General features: G+C 44.3%; 1 protein-coding gene across 1 annotated transcript in view; it reads right to left on the reverse strand.

The window, feature by feature from the left end:
- Window positions 1–19,295, reverse strand: part of LOC118245452 (vascular endothelial growth factor receptor kdr-like) — a 131,002-nt gene that overhangs the window by 52,326 nt on the left and 59,381 nt on the right. The window contains exons 7-11 of the mRNA XM_035541645.2: window positions 18,052–18,211; window positions 17,324–17,441; window positions 15,051–15,226; window positions 3,489–3,639; window positions 466–571 (exon numbers count right to left, since the gene is read on the reverse strand). Coding sequence (XP_035397538.2) covers window positions 466–571; window positions 3,489–3,639; window positions 15,051–15,226; window positions 17,324–17,441; window positions 18,052–18,211 — 711 coding nt within the window. The remainder of the gene's footprint in view (window positions 1–465; window positions 572–3,488; window positions 3,640–15,050; window positions 15,227–17,323; window positions 17,442–18,051; window positions 18,212–19,295) is intronic.

Genomic DNA, 19,295 nt, shown 5'->3' on the forward strand with positions numbered 1-19,295 from the left:
TCTGAAAATGAGCCCAGCTATCTCTGGCCGTGGTAGACCTCTTAAATTACACAGTCGGTTAAGTCCTGCTACTGGGAGAGTGGGCAAGGCTGGGTGGTACAAAGTGCTAAGAGCAGAGCATTTTAATGAACTTGATGCCCTTATCAGCTGGGTGCACTTCACAGGACCCCTCCTGCACTGAAGCAGTCTTACACTTCCTCAAGGCTGAGGGAGACAGAGAGGTTTTTGACCCAGAAGTCTTTGGAGAGTTTTAAACAGGGTAAGTGACATCATTGCCAGAATCCCAGCATTTATAAACAGCAGAGATTTGAAAATGATCCCAGGGCTGTGGAATTTCAAGCATGCTAACAGCCAACAGCAGCTTGGGAACCATGGGGAGAGCGCTCTGTGTGAGCGCAGCATCCCCTCCGTAAAGCCCACTGCTATTCCGTGACATCAGTGCTCAGCTTTCCATCAGACACATACCTTCCTTTTATCCCCGTGCTTCATGGTCATATTTTCAATGCTCTTGATCTTGTTGCCTATGATCATGTTCTCCTGAACCAGAATTTTTTCCCCATCAGGGTTGCACCTGGAGGTGGAAAAGCAGAGGTGATGTTCAAGAACCCAGCTCACTGCAGATAACCCAAGGAGGCATGATTAAATGAGAGAATGTCATTCTTACGTGACAGTCTTAGGTCTTAAACACTTCTAAAAGCTCTTGCTGATAGAGATCATTACCTCTTTCTAAAACCGCTGTATTCCTCCATCACAGCATTTTAAAGGTATTTAGGAGCCACCTCCACAAAGGTGGCCAAAGATCAATGCACAAGCAGCCAGGAAAGTCCCCAGACATTCTGAAGATTAAAAAAAAGAAAATACTGGACACCTAATAATATCACGTTCGTTTAATCTGGCTAATAAGAGCGATACTGCAGCTCAATGCAGCTATGGCTCTCTAAGTGCTCTTTTGAGCACTTGCAGTGCATTTCAAACTTCGAAATGCCAGTCATTCAGAACAGTGTGCGGAGAAGGGTGTTACTGAGTATGGCTGTCTGTCTGCTGAGCCTTCTGACATAAAATGCAGGCTGAGGGAGTGGAACGGATAAATAGTGGGCTAGCAATACCAGAAGGCTCCTTTAATATTGCATATTCACCAAAAGACAGCTATATCTCTTTTAGTTCTCAATCTTAATTTTTGAGTTACGGGTGAAGAGCAGTGTATGGCATGCTGCACATGTCATGCTGCAAGGTGTAACTGCACCACCCAAGGTAAAGGGCTTTTCTGTCTTCTTTAACACCAACCCTTTAAATAACTGAGCAGATCTGCAAGCCTTCTCTAGCTTAGGAGCACAAAGGCTTCGGCAGGCTGGAGCTCCAGGATGCTGGCTAAGGGCACTGCCAGCTGTGCCACTCCAGGAAATTTCTTATTTTCAAATTTCCAGTGCAGCTCCAGTCCAGGGTAGGTGTTGGGACCCTGTGACAGCAAGCTGGTGAAGTCAGTTCAGTTCCACACCTAGCTGCAGTTGGACATTGTGCAAGTTATCACGATGCACGGCAGAAAGAAGTGTCCTTATCACCTCCTCTGCCCACGGCCAGTCCCAGCAGTCTTGGAGCCCACAGTAGCAAATTAGGATTGTAGGAGGGAAAATGCATATAGACTTCTTTAGGTGATGAGCAAGGACTGATACTGCAGAAAACGAGTCTGTAAACCAGCCATGCCTTAGCCAAATACGCACAAGACACATGGTTAACACCCTGGGCTAAGGGAGGGTTTATAGCTCTCCGAACAGCCTAATTAGAAGATGCCCTATGTGACTTCCTGCAGGGCACAATGCCATCTTGAGGATGAAGGGAAAAAACTCAACGGAAGCAAATCACATCACAGCTCTAAGGAACAATGATCGAGTTTGGGGATTCAAAGTGCACCAGTGAGGAGGGGGGAGAGAAAGAGAGAGAGAGAGGAAGTGAGACAACAGGAGGAAATGGGGGCTGTGTCATTTCCCACAGGAATCCTCCTACAGCTTCTGCTGGAAAAAGATAAGGCTGCCCCGGGGGCCAGAAGAGGTAGACGCCACTCTGCAATTGTATTTAAATTGATAAGATCAGAGTCAGAGAGCTGGAACAAGGGTTATACGAGGTCTTTTGCTACCAGGTCCCTGGTTTGAAACTGGTGTAATTAAGTATTCATGAGCACTTTTCTCTCCCTGGACAGAAAGGTCTGGAAAAGATTTCATGTCATCTCTGTGGCTTTCCTGTGACTGCACAATGTTTCCTTATGGTATTTCCGCCCTGCTCTGGTCAAACACCTCCAAAGAAGCAGCTTCGGCTTGTGTGCCTTGATGCCAACCACCCTACCTAAGCCTCCAAATCTCTGCCATGTAATTCCCAAAGGTGCAATGTAACTCTGGCCAAGTGCTAAACAAGGTAACAGGCTACGTCCCTTGTGGAAGGACATCGGGTCCCTTCTTTGACCCAACCTGAGACAACATCACCTAACCTTTTTGCAACTGCTGCTGTAGGGAGCTTGGGAAAGGAGCTTCTCTTTGTGGCTTTTCCCTGTCTGATGACCTGTCATTCGCAGCATTCAGAAAAGCATTGAAACAGTGAGAAAATAAGAAACCATCCATCAGTTTTCTCTCTCGCTTCCTAGATCTGCCTTCTTTTTTTTTTATGGATGGAAAACCTGCCCTCACCGCTCTCGTTGCAGAGCAGAGTTGAGGTGCAGTCAGAATGGTTACACCTGGCTCCTCTGTGGCCCCTGGTGCTTCCCGCTCAGAGCTGAGCCAAGACCTCTCCCCACAGGTCACCCTGCTTGCATAGCAAGAGGAAAGAAAGCGTCTATTTGTATGAGGTGAATCTCAAAAACGGCATCTTTTATTTTAACTTGCCTCCTTCCTTTCTGACAGTTTTGACCCTGTGACTTCCTTCTGTTTCTTGACACCTGAGGCCACTTCCAGACCCCCAGCAAAGGGCCCTCAGTATGGCGTGAAGGCCTGGTTACCTTCGGCACCTTGGGCAGTGCAGGTGCTTCCACGGGAGACAACAATTAGCATGCGCTCTTAAGCGGCAAAAAGTCCATATGGCAACTAAAGGAACCCAAGTCTTTGGCAGGTTTGTCTAACGATAGCTCTTAGAGGCAAAAGACGTGTATTACCTCTACACAGAAAAACTCTCTATAGGCTGCACCCAAGAGGTGCAAGGGAAGATGGTGGTAAGTCAGAGGGACATTGCTAGTTGACTTAAAGAACATTCAAGTCCGATCTTTAGTCACTTTAAATTTATTTGATGATTTGGATATTATAGAAGGTGCTTGTAACTGCAAAAAGATCATAAGCAATAGAAATCTGTTGGGCTCATAACCCTGCAATCTTTGGGTGGGGAATCACTGCTTGTGATTTTTAATTAAAAGAAATAAGATGGACTGAAAAGAAAAGCTGACTTGAAAGCACCAGGCTGTTTAGCATTATGTTCACCTTTAGGCAAGAGCTCCCCGAATGGGCACTTACAGGGTGTCTGTGAGGCTGCAGGGCTGCCACTTCCACTCGATCTTTGGGTCAGGATTTCCGCTTACGGTGCACTGGATTTTGTGTTTGCTTCTTAATTCTACCCGCTCAATCTTATCGAAATCAGTTTCCTTTTCGTAGATCTTGGGTCTCTCTGAAGAAAAAACAATACAACATCAACAAAATAAACCCAAAAGAGCAAGTTTACATCCATGGTTGTGGTCCTGCTTCCATCGGTTTTGAAACCCTTTGCTGTCACCACTAACAGTGATGATTTAGTGAGGCTGAAGTTGTAGGGCAATTACCAGCAATACTGCAAGTACACGCACACAGGAACACGGGCACCAGTTCGGATGGTTTAGAAAATGCATCAAAACACTGCCTCATTCATCCTAATTGCTTTCAAGTGCCATCGTGGACCTGCTACACTTCTAGAAATGGTGTGCCATGAACATCTATTGATTGGGGACTGCAGGATCAGGCTGTTAGTGTATGTACCATGGACAAAATAGCATTCAACTTGTCATGTCACCTCCTGAGAGGAACTTCATCAAACAGCTGCTGCTCTGCAGCGTTGTTATCATTGTGCACGGTTCTCCGCAGGGTCTGTGCAAAGGAGTCCTTTTGATCTGAAAACTTTGCTTTCCTTTTCTGTTTACATGTAGCACGCACTGGATGAGGGGGAGAAGAAGGCACGGAAGAAGTGGCAGGGAGAAACGCCTTGTAGAATAATGCCAAGACATCCTCGGCAGAGAAACAGCAAAACCATTAAAAATGTCACTGCGTTATTCACATCTGGAGGGACCGCAAGATCACACCATGGGGCTGGAAATCTCACAAGAGCCAACTTATGTGTGACACTTGCAGGGCGGCTTGTTGCCAGCAGGAAAGCAATGCTTTGTCCCATCTACTTCCAGCTCCCACGGGAACATGCGAAAATGAGAAATAATGTTAAAAAATCCCCAAAGTGAACTGAACTTTTCATAACCTCAGAGAGGGTGGGTTTGAGATTGGGGTGAAAGCACAGGCTCTTCCCTTGTGCAGACAGCTCTGCCCATCCCTGGCCATATCTCTTTGTCTGCTTCTCATAACAGGAAATCAAACAGATTTATTGGTTGGGGTCCCTCTGTGGAACACCTCTGTGAGCTGCTTTACGCTGAGGGCTTTTGACAAGTTGGGAAGTGAATGCAGATTAGATTTCTATTTTTTGGGCTAACTTATTTTTTCTGCTGTCAAGGAGGCCCCAGATATATAAACAGGAGCTGCTGCCCACCTCATCAATCTTGTGCCCGTTCCCTCCTTTTTTTTTTTTTCTCTCCTATTTTTTTCCCCTCCCAGCCCGCTACTCTTGCAAGAGGACTGACCACTCTGATCCCATGTCTCGGTGGGATCCTCGCTTTCCATTTCTCATGGCTGCCAGGTCAGACTCTGAAAGAGCTTCTGACCTCATCGGTGCCTGGAAATACATCAGCATTTCCTTCTCCACCAGATGAAAGGAGCATTGACTGTAGCTGGTTCAGCCATACCCTAACTCCCATTCTATAGTAAAACATTCGCTGCTTTAAAGAACCTGGATTAGGTCCTGATTAGTATTTTACTTAAAGAAACACACCACAGAAACAACAAGGAAATGGCAGGATTTGTTTGGTTTTGCTGTTGCGTTCTGTTTTGTGGGTTTGATCCCCTTTGGTTGAGTTGTTCCCCACTCTGCCTGCAGGTGATGTCCTACCAGGCTCCAGAAATGAACTCCTCACTCCTTTAGCCTTGCAGACAGGGCGAGGGGTTGTCTTTTTTGTGGTGGAGAAGATGAAGAAGGGAGCGGGCAGGACAGTTTTTCAGACTCTCAAAAACACATCTTCATCTGTAAAGTGGAAGCAGGGCTTTCAGCCCTGTGTGGCTGCTGCGTTATGCAATGTATCACTGAGCAAGTGTTTGGAGATCTGTGGGTGTACGGGCAATTCACAGGACAAATTATTGGCACTAATGTTGCATTTCCATGTAACTAGCATCTCATTTCCCACCAGTAAATTATTTCTGATCATAAAAATAATTTTGCATAATTCCCCGGAGACAGAAGCACATTTTTTCATGGTCTCAGACATTTTTCTTTGCAGTCTCAAATCCTTTGTTCTGCATGTTTGGACTGAGCTCAAATGTGTAATTTTCACTCAGAAAAAACGGCTCAAGTTCAGTGTGAAAGGTTGCTCAAATGTTATGTTTTCTGAGTTGAAAGAACAAAGCTTCACACACCTGGGGAGAGGGACAGTAAGCTTGTGTGTTTGTGTTTGAAAGAGTGTGGGGGACAAAGTAAGTTTGATTATGATCTTTGAAAATTTGATTTTTCTTGGTGAAATGATGAACACGTTGAATGTCATTTAAATTATCCTTCTAAAAAAGAAATAATAATTTTAACTTGATCTAATTAAAATAAGAACACACATGAGTGACAAATGAATTCCTAATTCCGCAATTACCTTACTGCATGGCATTATTAAATATTACTTGAAACCTAGAATGAGTCAAAATGATTCATCAATTGAAATAATTAGTATTTATGAGGTTTAAGCAATTATTTTCTTAAAACTTGAGGGGCTGGCTAAAAATGCCTCCCCGTCATTTCTTTCAGAGTGCATTACAACGCAGTTAGCATGGGGTAATAGGTAATTACGGGCACGGCACTCAGAAATTGAAGCAATTTTTAAGTCTCTCTTTTTCTCTCTTGTTTCCCCTGCGTCGACTGAAATGGTGGTAGGTGTCATCCTGTAAGTGTCATCCTGTAAGTGTCACCCCCGCTTCCGCAGTTTTGAAAGCAGCTTCTTTGTGCTTTTAAGGCTGCTGGCATTGGCCCCAGCACGCCTTGGATTTGGGATGTAGGATGTGGTGGGGGATATTCCTCAACCGAAAACTCTCCCACCCTATGCACAGTGGGCACAGTGACCATCTTACATACTGTGCCCCTGAAGACAGCTGAAGGAAGCATTCTCGTTCACTTGGCTCACTTCTCAGCTAGATCCTATCTGCAGCAGTTGCCTCCATCAGTGCTTGAAACATTCGAGTCTGTTAAGTCACCTCTTCCATGCTAGCTACTGGCCGTTTGGGTTTAGTCGGGCAGTAACGAGGTAGTTGGTTCAGTGGGCAACCGCAGCGGTCTCGCCTGCAGAAAGGCTCTCTGCATTAGCATGACGAGGAGTTTTTAACTTAAAGCCAGTGATTATCTATTCTACACCTACTGGTGTATTTCTTAGATAATTCTCTCCCTCCTCCAAGCCCTGCTTTGCTTTCTCTTTCATGTTTGCTTACTAAGCAGCGTGGTGGCTTATGCACAAACTCCTGTGTATCTTTGCTCATGGGTAGGTATGGGGAAAGGCTTAGGGTACAAATCCATCGGTAAGCACTGCCAGAATCCATGTATATTTCTGCTTGCACCCTAAATTATGCATCTAAAACACGGGTTTCATCAACCCAGATACATTTGCATGTGTATAGCTGTTCTTAAGCATGCAAAAAAAAAGCTGTTGGGAATGGAGAGCTCTAGCAGGCATTGGACTAATGGCACTACAACAACTGTAAAGAAGCAAGCTGCCTCTGCACTGCACCCTGCAACACACCTTGCCTCACCCAGTAAGTGCAGCAGAGCCCTCCCTTCTCCTTGAAGCTCTGTGGCTGTGCCAACCTCCAGTGCCCTCTGCTACCCTCGCCTTGGGCTCACTGGACGCCTCCCTGTGGAGTCTTGCCCCGACCCAGCAGTCCTGTCTGCTATACTGGTGCTGAGCTGCAAGAGGAGAGCACTAAGTACACTCCACTCCTGACCTGAAGTATCCCTCGCCATTCCACTCTCCGCTTCCCACCCGTTCCCCAGAGATCTGTCTGCTTACTTCCAGCCTCTGCCTCCCATCCCTTGGCTGTTGCCCTCCCCATGCTGAGTTTCCTCAAGCAGAAACCAAACAAACCTTAAAAGCTTTCTCGTCTCTGGCTGCTTTTGCAATGTGCAATGTTCAGATGGCTTTAAATATATCAAAATAAATGGGTTTTTGTCTTCTCTGGCTTAAAGTGTGATCGTATCCCCAGCCCTCTTTGCAGAGGTACGCTTGCTGGTGTGAGAGATGACCTGAATAACTAAAGACTTCGCTGCTACTGCATTGTGAAATGCAATCAAAAAGCAGTTCTGCTTACTGTAAGTTTCAAATTGATCAGCATTATGTAAATCTCACCTTACTTCCTTGTGTAATGGTTAGTCTGTGGCATTAGGAGCAAATAATACAGAAAAGGACTGGGACATTGGCTCCCTGGCATTGCCCCTTTTGCAGGAAACCCTTCTACCTCTAAATACATTGATGTTGTTAGGGAGCTGCACACTTGTCACCCAGAGAAGCACCCAAATGTAGAGGGCAGCACACAGAAAGGCTTGCTATATTTGCAGAGAAACTTCGCCTTACTTTCGGTGACCTCTGACTGAAATGCTGTTTACACACCTTCCCCACTACCATCTAGACTGGGTTTCAAAAACATCTTTTCACATTGAGCACTTCATTAAAATACCATAGAGTGGTCCAGTGAGGCATTTAGTCTCAACCTTATGTACTTTGCTGGACATGGGGCTTCATTAAAACTATTCACAGAGAGGCCACTCGTTCTCAATTTACTTTTTCTGTTTCCCAAAAGCAAAAATAATTTGCACTTCAGAATCTTTCATCTGATGTTTGTACGGTACTTAGTGGAAACAGAGCCCTGCAAGTTGAGCCAGGTGAATGTTTTGTAATGTAGATCTGAAACTCATTAATGCAAGTATGGACTGGTCAAGTGATATGGGGGAAAAGAGGATGAAATTCACCCCCTAAGTAAAAACACTTAATCTGTGTTCAGCTTGCAAGTGATCATTGTGGTTTTTTTCTTTTTTTTTTCTTTCTTTTTTTGTTAAAAGGAAAGAAATAAAAATGATTTAAATTAAATGAGCGAAAATAACTTTTGTTTCAGGCTGAACAGAACATTGAATTTGACCCCAGCTGATTTTGTTTGGGTGGTTTTCTTTGCTTTGTTCTGTTTGCTTTTTGTTTTATCCTGCACAGCACTACACACCAGGCTGCCGTGGAGTGGGTGCACAGCATTGTCCCCACGGTACCTCTGGGGAAGCAGATGCCAGGATGAATTGAGTGTCCAAAGTCTCTCCGTGAGTCAGTACCATGGCCAGGAATAGAAGCAGGCTCACCAGTTATCGGTCCCCTGCCTAATCTTTGGTGCCCACACCCTGCTGCTCCATTGTAAACTGCTCGCATAGGCTGGGAACGCCAGCAGGGTGGAAGCATATGGAAGAGAAACCGTTCAGTTGTATACTACATAAGCAAACAGTAAGAAGAATCAGAGTGCTTGACATACCCTACTGGGAATTTGGTGGTTAAATGACAGTGCAATTTGGTTTGGTTTTCCTAACCTCCTACAGTCGCTTTTAGATACGTCTCTCTTAACCTTGTAGGAAGACAGCTGTCTCTGTTTCAGTTCTGTACCATCTTTCCCAGATCTGCCATTCATCCCTGATGCAGCCAAGCTTTGGGAAAAAAGGGGGCTTTCTCTGGTCTCTCTCCTTATTTTTTGTGGCCTAAACAGAGTTCAAAAGCAAATGTGTAGCAATGAACTGCTTAATTTTCAGCAGAGCAGACTGCTTTCTAGGATTTTTGTCTGTCCCCTTTGCCTGCTTTTCAAAGGAGAAAACCACCAGTTAATATACCTGCAGGCTTGGCTGAGAGACTGCATGGAAACCATGTGCTGCCACTTCCCAACTTCCCCCCCCTCTGGATTTTAAAGGCTGTCAGGGAGATATTGCTGCTGCAAAGACATGAGTTGAATGTTTGAGATTGTTCTGGCAAACTGCAGCAGGCCCCCACCTTCCTCTTCCTGAAATTGCTTTGGTTACTTCCAGCAGAATGAAAGTAGCTCATCTGACTTTTTCATTAGGGGCTCTCCTGGGAGCGCGCAGAGGCTAAGGAGAGGCTGTGCTGTGGAGCTGCAAGTGCGCAGGGACCGCGTGATGTCAGTGAGAAAATTCTTCCTAATTTGCTCATAATTACTGTCTGTTTGTGCTGCTGCAGTTTTTCTTTTCTTTCATATATCTCCCAGAAAAAGTCAATTGTTTCTCCCTTGCCCGTGCCTGATAAATGGGACCAGAAGGACAGACCGAGCACCGCGTGATGATGTCTTTGCACTTGCTCTTCCCCACCCAACACGCTGCCTGCAGCCAGTGCTGACCGTGCCCAGGAGGAAAGCAAAGCGATGGGCTGGGAGAGGAACACACTGAAATAACAGTTGGAAGGAGACTGGCTGTGTTTTATTTTGGGGTTTCTAGTTTGCTTGGCTGACCCAGAAGACGGAAAATCAGATTTTCTAGTTTGGCTTTTCCTGAATGGGTCCTCCTCCAAGGAGCTACTCTGGAGGTGGATATGATACACAAAGGACAACCAGTCCTGGCAGAATATCGAAGCATGAAGGCAAGGTGAAGGTAGAACATTTTATTTAGCCCTGTTTCTTCTATCTGGCTCAGTCCTTTCACCTAATCATCAGTTGGGTTACGCTGATAATCCAAAGAAATTCATGTTTCTCGCAGCATAATGATGTCCAGCTTAGAGATTTCAGTGGCCCTTCGTGCACAAAAGACCCCGTGAGTCTCCCCTCTGTCCTCAGCTGCCTTTAAATGAGATCCACCACTCCAAGAGCTCTTTTTCTCTGAACTGGCACAGCCCAGATGCATTAAACTCATCCTGAGGATTCATCTCCCTCTGCAGACGATTTCTGGATCTGGTTAAGGTGACAGGGTATTGTTCACGTGGATCACCATGTATTTATTGTGGAGATCACTGGGGACTCCTTTGATGTCAACTCATCCCTTGCAAGCCAAAGTAGGTCAGGCACAGAATTCCCTTTGCCTTTGATTTTAAACCAAATATGAAGAGCTGGCCTGACTACAGAACAGGGCAACGTATGCATCATTAAGTGCTCTGGAGCTAATTCTCCCTAGTAATGGACACCAAGGGTACAGCTGTCACCTCACTGCCGTGACGAGGAGCACGTGGCAATGCACATGTGAGTTCTCCGCACAGTCCTTGACCAGGGGAGAAGGAATTCATACGGAGCCTGCGAATTACTGCTGCTCTTGGGTGAGCCTGTTACTAGCACTTAGTCCTGCACTTCTTGTGGATACACTGCAAGAGCTTGGGGGATCAAGGCTCTACAAGGGAATGTAACTTTAATTGACTAGAGCAGCAGGAACCCAAAGCAACGCTTGCTGGAGGAGTCTTGAGGGAGCACAGGAGAGAAACTTTGGGACAAAGGAGAAAGGCAAAGTGGTGAAGGAGATTATTCATCCCATTTTTTACAATTAACTTGTGCTTCTATACAACCCTCACTGACAACGTGGTGGTCAGAGCATGCTGACTGCTCCATAAAGGGCTCAGCAAGAACCTTGGTACATGCAGATGACTTGGGCAAGGGTGAGAATGAAGTGCAGCCTGCTTGCCCATAAATAGATTTGGGGATTTTTTGTTTATGTTTTGTTCTGAAACAGCTTTGTACTCCAGCCCGCAATAACTCTTTTCTCCCACGTTTCTCCTTCTTGGCTGACTCAGATGTGCAGCCACCAGCTGTTTGCTAGGATTGTTCCTTCTTCTTGCTCCCTCCCCTCCAAATTCTTTAGGACATTATTTTCTTGAAGCTTTTCTCAATAAGAATTTAACCAAACAAAACAAAAACACAGCAACCCGCCGCTTCTTGGACAGTGTTTGATGTGTAAATATGTAAAGAAGGAGAGTTTTGAAAACGCAGTCAGCTACCTCCTGGGGGCTTGAGTCCTACAATGAGCCAACACGACTCCACAAGGGAGATATGTGCTCCTTCAAGATTAAATTCCAGCTGCAATGGGAGCACGGGTGACCAGAGGCACAGCTAAGCCACTTCTTAAAGAGACATTTTTTGAATAGCAGCATGATTCTCCTCCAGGCCAGGCAGCAAGTGCACATCTTCACGCACTTCCATCCTGCATATTGTCAACCAGGTCCTCGCCCGAGGCCAGCATTGCTATCAGCTCCTACCCAGCAGCTCTGGGAGTTATTTGCACTTTTTGCTTTTTCTTCCCTTCAAGGAACTGCAACGATGGACACCTGTGCTCTCTGCAGATCCTCATCAGTTTTATGGCCATATCAAACGTTGGGGGAAATTGCTCCTAATATTTTGCTCATTACTATGGAGTGAGCATCCAGTGCACGCTTTCTGCCAGTACTGCTGTGCTGGCTGCAGTTAAGTACATGGAAGACAACTCCAAAGAAAGCCAGCAGCAGTGTGGGTCTTTTAACAGGTCAAGAGATGCACCATGTATAAGCTCCTATCTTGCAGGGCTCAGCAGATCATTTATTATCTTGTTCTCATCTTGTTTAAAGGGGTCTCTTCTGCTGCTGTTATTACTGAATAAAATACACTGCAAAATTAATATAATGCAATTTGATGAGTAAGGGTCCTATGCTATTTATATGTTGTTTGTGGATGACAATTTACAGCACTATTAGCTTTAAACTTCCTCTACACCTAGTTCAAATTGACAGTGATGGGTTTGTCACAGCACGCTGACTGCCAATTACACTGCCTGCGCTACTCAGGAAAATGAACGGTGTTTTATCCTGAAGAGACTCACAGGAGAGGGGGCTGTATGCTTGCTTAGAATTTCTTCAATGCAGTGACCATTTGCAGGAAAAGAAAGCATTCAAATGACATTTAGCATTTCATTCAAAAGTCTATTAAAGTGATTTTCCATCTTCTTTTAATGTTATAGATCAGAATTCACTGTCGTTCCCAGATGCAGCTCTGAGATTTAAAAGACTGGCCCTGGCTTTTGGGGAATAGTGCTGTTACTCGAAAAGAAATGTTACTCTTCAGTAATAGGAAGCTGCTTCATGGTTGTGTACTCAGCATGAGGCTTATCAGGTGCTGGACTGCCACAGACACCGCCTTTTAGACATGATGCAAACCCGATGCTCCTATCACTGTGTTGACTTGCAAACCCAAGAGGATTTTTTCATGAAGTCTGTTAATCCATGCGTTCAAATTCCAGCTTTGGTAATTGCAGACTGCCTGTGGTCTAAGCAGAGACATTTAATCACCCCTCTCAGAGCTCAGAGGTGGTTCTGTTTCGGTGGTGGGCAAAGTAATCACTGCATAAAATATCTATAAAGCATTCTGGCCTCCTTCTGCATGTCTAAGTGTCTGCTAAAGCTCCAAACACTTTGATCTATTCAGGTGTGATACCAGGGTATCAGTCATGATGACTGGCGATGAAGTGTCAGGTTATTTCTGGAGGAAAGGGAAAAATTCAAATCTGCATTCAATTTGGAGCTTCAGGTTGTTTTTTGCATATAAAGCAAATGATGCTCAGATCTGAAAAAGAGGCAGTCCCTTGACTCCAACCGAAAGCACAAGAAAAAAAGTCTGTTTTCTGCTGTTGGATAAGCTTCAAGAACAAAATTTGCCTTTTCTGATCTCTTCCCACATGCATCTGGACAAAATGACCCTGTCCTTGGGTTGAGTGCTTCAGGTATAGCATTCTGGGTTAGTGCTGCAGAGGACAGTCTGGCAAAAGCAAGAGAGCTTTCCTAGGAGTTTTGAGTCATTCCTGTTCACAGTCAAGGCAAATACCCACCTTGTTTCCAGTCATTTGCTTAAAACAATGGCACTCTGGCAAATATTTTCCTTTGCATGCTCTCATTTCTGGGGTGGCCTTGTTTTACCAGGAAAGAAGCACCTGCTGTTCATTCTTCCTGTGCTTCCCCATGCAGTGAGTGCCTTCTCCAGGCAGCAACATTCCTGCAGCTGCTGGACTTGGCCTACTCTTGAGAAAGGGTGTTTTGCAACAAAGTAATTACTCCTGATTGAAGTCTTTGTTGGGCTGCTCTGAAATAAAGGCTAACAATGAGCACCATGCTAGGCATGCACTGTGTGTGAGAGATGGAATAGCACATGCTTGTACATACAAGAAAGATGAAAGGCTTCTACTGTAGTTAATAGCATGGGATGGTTTAATCCTGAAATAGCATCTTGCTCACACAAACAAGGTCTGTTTGTTTTTATATGCCTATTTCTGGAAAGGCTACTCTCCAAACTAACATTCTCTTTTGCATGCAAACACTAATATTTACCTTGACAGGATAATTTATTATCGTTCTTAATTTTCTCTTCCTTTGAACGTTTCCGTTCTCTAACAAGACAGCAAAACCATTGTATGGATAAACAACCCCCAGTGAACAAATCACCACAGTTTAACACATTCCTGCTCATCAGCTGAGCTGCAGTAGCTGACCATAAACATGTTCATAGCTCTCTCCAGTCCCGATTCACACCTTAAAGTGATGTTTAAGGTGGTGCAAGGTACCGTATCTTACTTAGCATTTTCAGTAGGCCAAGTGTGCCTAAGTAACAAGTTCTCCATTTGTCAGGCATTATTCCTTTGTGAAAGGTGAAATGAGAAAAACACAAATATTGGGAGCTACATAATGCAACAGTACATAAGTAATTCAAAACAGGACAATTGAGAATATTTTTAGGTATAAAGAAGAGAAAGAGAAAATAATCCGCCATAGAAAAAAAACACAAACCTACATCAGTCACTTTATCTATCTCACTGGCTGAGCAAACTCGGGAAACACAAAAGCAAGCAGAGCTGACTTCTGCTGAACTCCTGCTTGGCCTTGTGATTCAGTCTCTGTTCCCAAATTCAGTGGATGAAAAGAGGCAGTGGATGTGCAAAGAGACAATGTGGCTCTGTCTTCCATTATCCCAGCGAGGGAGATTAATAAATGTGATTCCAGTATCTAATTTCCCTCTCTATCCAGTAAAACAGCTTCAATGCACACAGTTTACGTCAGTTCTCTCTGGATCCCCCTGAAAATGAACCTGTCTCTCGAATGCTCCCAGCAGATAAATAACAACACATAAAATACAGACTTTGAAAGTATTTCTGTAGCAGGATGATGGAGAGACATGAAAGACAGGGTAGCTTATCTAGTTCCTTCCGCCAGCGCATTTGGGACTTTTCCTATCCCAACAGGATGTTCTCCAGTGCTCTGCCCAAGCTAGTTTTTAATCTCAAGGGATAGAACTTCCACCACTTCTCTTGGGAAACTGTGCCCCCAGCTCCAAGACCTCACTGTTAGATATCCTCCCAAACTCCTGTTACAAGTTTGTTCACTTTCAAGCCACCTCTGTTTCCCTCTGCAGAGGCACTGTCCCAACAAAAAGATGCTGCAGTCTCTTTCTGAGGTGCAATAGCTCAGTGGAAAGTGGCTTTAGATGACCTGGTTTTAGACTAACTCCTCATATCAGCTCTCTGTTCTGTTGCTTCTATTTAGCATGGGGTGACATGAGATGGATCTTCAGTGGTTCCTAAGTAAGATGGTAATCTATGTGCCACATTGTATGAGCTCTTATCAGCTAAACATGGGGACTTGTCACTTGTTCCTGCTGACTGGTAAAATAGGATTGCACGAAAAAAGAGAAAGAACTCAACAGAAGTTATGATAAGCATCAAGGCCTTACCTGTCACAACCAGCTGCATGGTGAGGTTCTTATACAGGCCATATTTTGCATTGCTCAAGACGATGGTGTAGTTCCCGGCATGCTTTGGTCTCACGTCTCTTATGCCCAGCCTGTATTTCAGTGGGTCGGGCTCATAGCAAGTATGGTTATCCTTGATCAGTTTGCCGTCTTTGTACCTATTTTGGAAGTCTCATCAAAGCTCATCCTGTGTGCACATGCCCGTTAAGCCCTCAAAAAACTTAACTGGTACCCAAATTAGAGTGGATAAAGAGTCATCTTTCAGCAACAGCAAGGGAAACACAGGCCTGGAAGCACTGCTTGAATGGCACAGCTATTGCTTTATCCTTCCTCACTAAAACTGAATAGCATCTGCAGTGCTGTGGGCTTCATCCAACAAACAGGAGAAAGAAATTTTAATGAACCTGAATTATCAGTGCTTTTGCATGCTCAGCTATAATCAGAAATGCACATCTAGCTTCCCCCAGATTATGATGGACTGCAAACAGCAGCTACATGTGCAACACTCAGTGCAGTAAATCATGGGCTAGCCAAAATCTGTGTCATCAGTTTTAAAACAAGATGGGAATTAATCACATTTGGTTTTGGACATGTACATAAGATCCTTTACTGTTTCTGAAAAAGCTAATGTCTGTGTCCTGGAGAGTTTACAGTCGTTAAGAAGGTCAGTGAAGAATTTACGGTCCTGAACCTTCTCTAACTACAAGTGGGATAGTTGAGCCTACATGGCCTTCTCCTCTTCACTGCTAACCTGACGTGCTCGTTTGGGTTATAAATACGAGGTAGGCCAGACTTTGCCACACACAGAGCTTTAGGTTTGGGGGAAGGAGAAGCTGGGGCACGTGTCCTACTGTCTTAGCATGCTGGAAACCTCCTTTGCAGTCGTTTAAACAACTGCACTGAGAGACCTCCAACATCAACAGCTGTAGCACACAGGGAAGGCAGCTCTGGTGGTCCCAGGCAGCCACCAAACTGCTCCACGCTGAGCCCTGAGAACAAAGCCTTGGCACAGGAAAGGGGGATGGTCCTCGCTTCAACTCCCAGGAAGGTTTCCATCTCCTAAAAACCAGCAGCAATTAAAAATATCTCCTGGCATGCTGAGTTCACTGATTTCACTGAATTTCAGAGAATTTCATGTTTCACTGCTAGAAAATAGAGCAAACCCATCCCTGACCAGTAGCTTTTACTGAGTGCCAGGCCACCGAAGCAGCACTAGGCTGGCCAGGGAGAAGCACACCCTGAAGGTGCTAACTCACCTGGGCTGCCTTCCCTGCCAGGACACGCAAAGCCACAGCAGCTGTCATACTGTTAGAGGTGTACAAGGTGGGCTTGTAAAACACAGCACAGAACAAGTGGCAGGGTTGAGGACAAGCGATTTAAGGGCAACAAGAGGAATGAATGTCTGCTGGACTTGCTGACACATTGCCCTTGCTATTAACCTGATCCAACACACTCCAGGTGGAGCCTTCGTGGTGCTCAGGAGGATTCATTGCGCTGTCTGAAAGGATCTGATATTGCTGGTGGTACCCAGTTGGAGTAAATTATTCAAGAGATATAGAGAAACAATTTCTCATGTTGATAATGTGCTCTGCAGCTTTCTAGTACGCACTGCCTCTTGGCAGACTACCACTAATGCTGATAAACTAGCAGCCTTTCCCCAGTAGCTTTCTACTGGAATCTTCCAAACAATTCTGTGTCCAGTGTAAATGACACCCCCCCCCCCCCCATATTTTTCCTGTAAGAACCCTTTTTTTGTATGACAGAGGGGGAAAACTGATAAGACAAGGAGAAATGGCCTCAGGTTGCACCAGGGGAGGTTTAGGTTGGATATTAGGAGGAATTTCTTTACTGAAGGGGTTGTGCAGCATTGGAATAGGCTGCACAGGGAAGTGGTTGAGTCACCGTCCCTGGAGGTCTTCAAGGTACGTGTAGATGTAGAACTTAGTAGCATGGTTTAATGACAGACTTTAGTACTAGGCTAAAGGTTGGACTAGATGATCTTAGAGGTCTTTTCCAACCTGAATGATTCCATGAGTCTATGAAAAAGAGCATGGGAAAGAGATATGGCTTGCCCAGCTTCAGAAAGCACTACCAAAAGGAGTCATATTTTGGCTGAACTGTGAGACCACAGCTGTGAGCACTCCCAAATCTCCTGTCTTTTATTTGTTAAATAAGGAACAGTGAAAATCTGTTCCAGACAGGAGACCAAAAGAAGGTCATGTTCTTCTGATTTTGCTCAGGATCGTAGTACTCACCAGGTAACAGTTGGGCGAGGAAAGGCGTCCACCTTTGCAGCTAGTTTCAGTGACTTGTGTCCTGATGTGATCTCGTAGTAAGGCCCTTTCTTATGTGAAACCGTAATGAAGGGTTTGTCTTGAAAAAAAAAAAACAGAAAGACAAATAATGGCAGATCTATCTACCACAGTGTAGTGCTCACATCTTCGAATAGCGCTGTGTCTACCCTGGATTTTTTGCAATTACAGATCTGCAGAAGCTGCAGACAGCCAAATGGAATGACAACCTGTTAGAGCAAGTTCCCAGCAAAGTTCTGCCACAGCCAGTGAATTCTATCTCCAAATGAAAGAGTTTATATTTAAAGCAGAGAATTGGCATCTGCCATAGCCCTGGAGCAGTGTGTAAAAATGCCTGGGGTATCTTCTCCCTGCAAATGCCAGCAGGCCAGGTTTTCCAGGGCATCCGCAACCACGCTTGGTGCCAGCCTTTTCAAAGTAGTTCAGCTCCCAGTTAAGCCGTGTCCTCAGATATCTCAGTCTGGAACTCTCTGATGTTTTTTTTAAAACATGGTGCTGGATACTGACTCTTTACTAGAATGATTCCAGATTATACATTATTGATGGTTGTTTTAACTAGTTGTCATTCTTCCTAACGCCATTCGCCTATCAGCAGATTTAATAACATGGCATTATCCTTTAAGCTGAACAATCTTGGTTCTAGGGTGTTCTGGTTTAGCTGCAGAACTTACCATACACTGTGACTGTGACATTGGCCTCCAGCCTCGTTACATTGAATGTTTTGCATGTATACATGCCTCCATCTTGCATGGTGACATTTTCAATCGTCAGAATGCTGCCAACTTTATACACCGTTCCACTCTGGTCTATTTTTCTTCTAGGATAAGGGTGCTGGAAGTTGGAAAAAAGGAGGTCAAAAAGCAGCACAAATGGGATTGTTTTGTTCATCCTTTCAAAGTCTGCCACTTAAGAAAAGCAGTGATTCATATTAAAATTATCATATCTCCCCATCACTGAAATAAATATTATACAAGACAAATCAGCAGGAAGAGCTCTTGTGTGAGCTTTCATTATCAAGTCTAGTAAGAAAGAGAAATAGAGTGGAACTGTGGCACTTCTCTACTGAGACCTGGGCAGGCAGGTAAATAACGGGATGCAGCAAAAATCAACCCTACTCAGGGACCAAAATCCCAGGGATCTCACTGCAAACTGCCGTTGGCTTCTGTAGGGTTACTGTTGTGCCTCTTTTTTTCCTGGTCACAGACAGTTTTCTTGTCTTAGAAAGAAAACCTACTTTCTGAAAGAATAACGGATACCTAACAAATGACAGCCAAATACCAATGCAAATTCCTGAAAAATTTGAGAAAGCATTGTATTCTTCTGATAGAATTTTGATCCTAGAGATTTGGCCAAGAAATTCTTCCTTTATCATGTTAGAAATCTAAGGAGGGGTCATAAAAAACCAACTCTTTTCCATCAGGTGGGGTTCAAGAAACAAAATTCAGTAACATCGTATTACTTGAGCTTCTATAAATTCTATATTATATTTTCTGCAGTTTCTTCACAGGAAAAAAAAGCAACAACAACAACAACAAAAAAAAAACACATCCCAACATTCTTCCTTTAAGTAAACAAAATAAGTCCAAAAATAATCAAATTTTAGGGGTCACATTTTACTTTTCCAAGAGGCTTAGATGCTCCTTTGAAATGTATATTTTGCTGAATTAAAATAAAAAGAAACCATGAGTATTATATTGGATAAATGAATCTGATCTGGAAAATACCCCTTCTTCTCTCCATTTTCCTTGGGAGAACTGAAAGGTTTCAGCACATCAAAGGGAATGCAGTCTCTCAGATGCTTCTACTTCAGATTCAGCATTTCCGTATTGCATGCCACGGAAAGCACAAGAACCTACACTGAGAATTTGAATTTAATTCTTTGGTGAGATTTGAGGAGATACAATTGGCTTTTGTT

This window comes from Cygnus atratus, chromosome 13 (assembly GCF_013377495.2).
Source record: "Cygnus atratus isolate AKBS03 ecotype Queensland, Australia chromosome 13, CAtr_DNAZoo_HiC_assembly, whole genome shotgun sequence".
In the NCBI taxonomy this organism is placed as follows: domain Eukaryota; kingdom Metazoa; phylum Chordata; class Aves; order Anseriformes; family Anatidae; genus Cygnus; species Cygnus atratus.